The sequence below is a fragment of the Dromiciops gliroides genome, chromosome 1, assembly GCF_019393635.1.
Source record: "Dromiciops gliroides isolate mDroGli1 chromosome 1, mDroGli1.pri, whole genome shotgun sequence".
NCBI classification, from domain to species: domain Eukaryota; kingdom Metazoa; phylum Chordata; class Mammalia; order Microbiotheria; family Microbiotheriidae; genus Dromiciops; species Dromiciops gliroides.
In genome coordinates, this window is record NC_057861.1 from 31403630 (window position 1) to 31409629 (window position 6000).

At 44.4% G+C, this 6000-nt stretch overlaps 1 protein-coding gene across 1 annotated transcript in view; it reads left to right on the forward strand.

Annotated features, from left to right (window-relative positions):
• Positions 1–5568, forward strand: part of LRRC43 (leucine rich repeat containing 43) — a 35840-nt gene extending 30272 nt beyond the window's left edge. Inside the window, exons 8-12 of the mRNA XM_043977259.1 lie at positions 6–147; positions 609–757; positions 1217–1385; positions 2351–2405; positions 4843–5568. Coding sequence (XP_043833194.1) covers positions 6–147; positions 609–757; positions 1217–1385; positions 2351–2405; positions 4843–4970 — 643 coding nt within the window. The 3' untranslated portion in view covers positions 4971–5568. The remainder of the gene's footprint in view (positions 1–5; positions 148–608; positions 758–1216; positions 1386–2350; positions 2406–4842) is intronic.
• The last annotated feature ends 432 nt before the right edge of the window (positions 5569–6000 follow it).

Consider the following 6000-nt stretch of genomic DNA (forward strand, 5'->3'; position numbering starts at 1 on the left):
CAAAGGTCAGTTCTCTTTAGCACAATACGAAAGCCTTGGACCAATATTATCGAGTATGATTATAAAATGAAGCATACTCTGAAGGACCTGGTGCCGCTGAAGGCCTTCCTGCTGCTGGGGACCTACGTGACTATAGTGGAGGAAAAGGTAACGATCACTCTGTAGGGAGTGAACAGTGTTCAGCTGGGCACCCAACTTTGCTGGCCCTCATCCTGAGCTGTGCCTGTGGGTTGCTTGATCAGGGACAGAGTGAGTGGTACCTTGGAAGGTTCTCACATCTTCTTACAAAGCTGTTTTCCTTGGTGATGCTCCTAGATGTTGGAAAACTCCTTATTCACCAGGAAGGGACTCAGTTAAAGGTTTCCTTCCTGCTTACTGCAGCACAGAGACCTACTAAGGGGCTTCCTGAAAGTAGCTTTTTGCCTTTTAAACACAGTGCCTGGCACAGAGTAGGCACTTAATAAATGCTTATTGACTGGCTGAACCTTTGCTCTCCCCAAGTGCCCTAGGAAACCCCTGCAAGCCTTATATCCATGTTTCCCACATCATTCATCCTAGTGAATGATGGAGGAGGGAATATTCATTAGAGATACCTCTGATTTCCCTAGATTGTTTCTTGGCAAATTCTTCCTACTCCAGTGGAGAGTCCCCCTCCTGTCAAGACAGGAAAAGGTGAGAAAGACAAAGACAAGAAGGAAAAAGACAAAAACAAGAAGGGAAAAGACAAAGACAAGAAGGAAAAAGACAAAGACAAGAAGGAAAAAGACAAAGACAAGAAGGAAAAAGACAAAGACAAGAAGGAAAAAGACAAAAACAAGAAGGAAAAAGACAAAGACAAGGGCAAGAAAAAGGAAAAAGAAAAAGAAAAAGGGAAGGTAGGTAATGATAATGAGCCCCATGTTCCTGACATTTGATAATGTGGTAGGTCAGTGTGTGGCTTCCTGTCCCTCTCTTCCATACAATGAATGTTAGCTCTTCATTTCCAAGAAATGTTTTTTTTTTAAATAATGAATTCTCTTATAAGTATTTTAAACTCAAATAGATCTATTTTTATCAAAGGCCTTTTAGGAATATTTTCACATAAACCATATGATATAAAATATTTTAAATTGAAATTGTAGGAATTATTTTCCTAACGTGTCCCCACACAATCTTCTCCTCCAGATTCTTTCCTGACTCTGCTAGAACCTATTCTTTCTCCATAGGAGAAACCAAGAAAGAGAGACACACCTAAGGAGTTTCGTCAGGATCCTCCCATCCTTCGAGTCTTGGGGAGTCAACTGCTCAGCCTGGAGCCCTTTCTCTCTGGGGAGACCCTGGTGGCCTCTCTGTGCAATTTTGGGACAGTCCGTACAGCTGAAACAGACAAATTGACCTATATAAGGGTATGGCCACTGACCCTTCAAGATCCTCTGCTTTCTCCCCATTGGCCTGTGGCCAATTTGTCTCCCTTTCCCTCACATGTTCCAACCCAGCAGGAAGTAAAAACTGGACTTCTACCCATCACCGGGAAAACACAAGACAGTATACTTCCCTAGTCTGGTCTTTTTCCTTTCCTTCCTCTGGTCTATTTTGGCTTTTTTTTTTTTTTTTTTAGCTAAAAGAAGCCTACTTACATAGAGGGGAGAATCCGTGGGGGGAGAATTGGAGAGGCAAAATGAATGTTCCCCCCTCCAGGTTCCCACAACACACATCAATTGTTGCTATGATTCCAAGCTCTTTATTGATCTTAGATGCAAAGTCTCTAAGCAAATGTCTGAGCCAGGAGATGCAGAGGAGGAAGAAAGATTAGCATTGGGAACTAGGAGGAAGCCAAGGTCTGAACAATTAAGACTTACCATAATGGCTCCATTCAGAGCTCCCCTAGAATCATTGTTTTTGGTTTTTGGTTGGGCAATGAGGGTTAAGTGACTTGCCCAGGGTCACATAGATAGAAAGTGTCAAGGGTCTGAGGCCGGATTTGAACTCAGGTCCTCTTGCATCCAGGGCTGGTGCTTTATCCACTGTGCCATCCAGCTGCCCCCGCTCCCCTAGAATCATAACCATGGAATGTCAGAGTTGGAAGGGACCTTAGAGACTATTAGAGATGGAACAGACCTTAGAAAGACCTTGAAAGATCTAATCCAGCTCCTCATTTTTGGAGGATGACATTCAACTAAATATATATGTATATGTATATATTTATATACTTTGTTAATATATACATTTATATACTTTGTTAATATAGTCTCTACTGAGACACAGAGAGGGAAGTGAATTGTTGAATGCTACACCTAGCCAATGGGAGAGCTAAGCCTAGAGTTTTTGCCCTAACCATTACAAAAAAAGATCCCCTTTTGCCCTTTTTCAGGACCAAAAGGCAAAGACCAAGAAGAAGGGTGCAAAACGAAAGGTGAAGGACAAAGGTAACTAACTACCAATAAGATAAGAGCAAATAAACAGTTATATGTGGAGCACTTGCTTTGTGCCAGGTGCTGCTGGTAAAGAAATCCAAGAAATGGCCCATGCCCACAAGAAGCTTACCTCGTGATTAAGAACAAAAGAGACACCCACAGGAAATATCAAAGGCTCCTCAGTTGCTATCAAATCCTCTGTTGGAGCTGTGAAGTCATCAAGTGGAGATCCCCTCTCAAAATTAAGACTGCAACCCATTCATGCCTGTCCATTTGTGTGCAACTTATTCCCATATCATCCCCAAAGTTCACTACGGAGCATCCATCCAATCTGTTAGCGCCTTCTTCACTTCTTTTTTTGGGGGGGTACGGGGCAATGGGGGTTAAGTGACTTTCCCAGGGTCACGCAGCTAGTAAGTGTCAAGGGTCTGAGGCTGGATTTGAACTCAGGTACTCCTGAATCCAAGGCCAGTGCTTTATCCACTGCACCACCTAGCTGCCCCTGTTTAAAACATTCTTGTTCTCAGATACTCTTCTCTCTAGGTTTTCAGAACATTATTTCTCTCCAGGTTCTCCTTTACCTGGATCTTCAGCCAAGTCATGCCTGCTAACTGGGAGTCCCACAGGACCCTGTCCCAGGCTCTCTTCTCCCTCAAAATGGTTTTGTTTGGGGCAGCTAGATGGCGCAGTGGATAGAGCACCGGCCCTGGACTCAGGAGTACCTGAGTTCAAATCCGACCTCAGACATTTAACATTTACTGGCTGTGTGACCCTGGGCAAGTCACTTAACCCCAATTGCCCAGCAAAAAAAATAAAAATGGTTTTGTTTGATGATCTTATCAGCTGCCATGGTTTAAATTAATTTCTCTATGCAGATGATTTCCAGATTACATATCCAGCCCAAACCTCTCTCCTGATCTCCAGACTTATATCTCCAACTGCCAATTAAAGATCTTGAGTTGGTGGGGCAGCTAGGTGGCACAGTGGATAGAGCACCGGCCCTGGAGTCAGGAGTACCTGAGTTCAAATTCGGCTTCAGACACTTAACACTTACTAACTGTGTGATCCTGGCAAGTCACTTAACCCCAATTGTCTCACTAAATATATATATATATATATATATATATATATATATATATATATATATATATATATATATATATCTTGAGCTGGTGGTCTTATCGATGTCTTAAACTAGACGTACCCACAATGGAACTCACTCTTGTTCTCTCTAAACTCTCCCCTCTTCCAAACTTCCCTATTCTTGTTGAGGCTATCATTATCTTCCCAGTCACCCAGACACAATATAGATGTCATTTTCAACTCCTCCCTCTTTCTCATTCCTGACAATTCTACCTTCACAATAGCCCTCTCTCTGCCCCTTCCCTCCTCAGATAGAGGTGCTCATGACCTGCTACCTGCACTACTGCAGTAGCCCACTGGTCGGCCTCCCTGCCACACATCTCTCCCCACTACAGTCCGTGCTCCACCCAACTGTTCAATTAATCTTCCTAAAGTACAGCTCTGATAAAGTCTACCCCTCTCCCTACCCCGTAAGCTCCAGTATAACCCAGGCCCTTCCTGCCTTTCTAGTTCTGCTCAGACCTCACTCCCCACCATGGACGGGACCAGGGATGCTGGTCCCTTTGCTGTTCTCCCACATGATGCTCTAGCTCTGCCTTGAATTCTCACCAGCTGTTGCTCGTACCTGGAATGCTCTTCCTCCTCATCTCTGCATCCAGCCTTCCCTGGTTTCCTTCAAGGCCAAGGCCCAGTTAAAATGCCACCTTCTGCAAGAAGCCTTTTCTATTCCCCCCTGAATGCTTTCCCTCTGAGGTTATCCCTGATTTACTTGGTTACAGTGTCAGCTCCTTCAGGGCAGGGGCTGTCCTTTTTTTGGGGGGGGAGGCAATTGGGGTTAAGTGACTTGCCCAGGGTCACACAGCTAGTAAGTGTTAAGTGTCTGAGGCCGGATTTGAACTCAGGTCCTCCTGACTCCACGGTCAGTACTCTATCCCCTGTGCCACCTAGCTGCCCCAGGTACTGTCTTTTACCATTCTTTGTATCCCCAGCACTTAGCACAGTGCCCGATGCATGGTAGATGCTTGATAAATGCTTGTTGACTGACTGACTGATATTTGGAGGAGGACCATTGCAAACCTCTGAAAAGGTAGGGTTGAACCCTGCACTTGATCTGCCTTGCATTAACAACCAACTATCCTTGAATTTTTCTAAATTCCTCTTGACTTGGTTATTTCCTCAGGCTATACAACCTCTTGGGTTAACGGTTTTCACTAATTTACTCCCCTCTGGGTAAAGACCAAGTGGACTTTTGGGACCAAGAGTATGTGATGACCATTTCCCTAGATGTGTTCGGAAGGTCGGTTCAGGAGACTGAGTGGGGATGACCGCCTGATTTACAGCTAACGTGCTTATTTTTTGTTTTTAGATAAAAAGAAAGAGAGTATGTTGTTTGAAGAACCCGATTACCAGCCAGATCCCCTGACGGTCGACGTTCAGATCCAGCTATGTCACTACAAGTCCCTTGCAGAAGCCCTGACCCCTCCCCCCTCCTGAACCTTGGCCCCATTCTTTAAGCCTCTTGGACTTTGGTGGTAAAGAAGTTTGGTTATAAAGGGCTACTTTTGTTGTGGCAACTGTTTCAAATGCATTCTTTCAAGAGACCTGCGGGCCGCACCAACCAGGACAATCTCCTATAAACCAGGCATGTGTCATGGGAACCTGGTGAGGGGAGGGGGTGGCAGAGCACCAGAGTTATTGGGCACACCCCATCCTGAGAGGGGAGAAAGGAGTCTAGTTGCCACCAAACCACTCCTGGCTAAGGAAGGCTCCTAGTTTGCCGATTTTCCCTCTATTAAGTGGAATTAAGAATTTATTTATTACTCTGCATTTTGTTGTTTGACCCAAAGCATTCATTATTTCTTCAGCTGTGCAGATGCATTTAAACACACACACAGAGTGTCTTGGGGACATCAAGAAGTTTCCTGTTCATATCGTGCATGGTTAAACCTTTTATATTCTTTGGAAGAGCAAAAAAAAACCACATGAAGGTAACAGATGAGATAAAGAAAGGAAGCCAAAGTTGGTATGTCAGTGATGGTCCACAAGGCTGAATTAGCACAGCACAGTGATGGAGCTATGATTGGAAGAGTCTGGGAACAGGTGACATCTTAATAGGTTAAATTGATTATTTCAAGTTGAGTGGGTAGGGGCAGCTAGGTGGCGCAGTGAATAGAGCACTGGCCCTGGATTCAGGAGGACCTGAGTTCAAATCCAGCCTCAGACACTTGACACTTGCTAGCTGTGTGACCCTGGGCAAGTCACAACCCCAATTGCCTCACAAAAGACCCCCAAAAAACCAAAATCAAGTTGAGCAGGTGACTTTTCCATGTTTCTGCCTAGAAACAGCAAAGTTTCCCATGGAAAGTTCTTTCCCATAGTCCTTTAGGACATCAGTAGCTAGTCTCCTCTTTGCTCTTTGCTGTAATGTCAAGCTTCTCAAAGGTCATATACAAAAGAATAGGCCTGGAATCCCAAGGCCATTTTCACTGATTTTTGTGTTTCGAGTGCACAAAAAATCATCTAA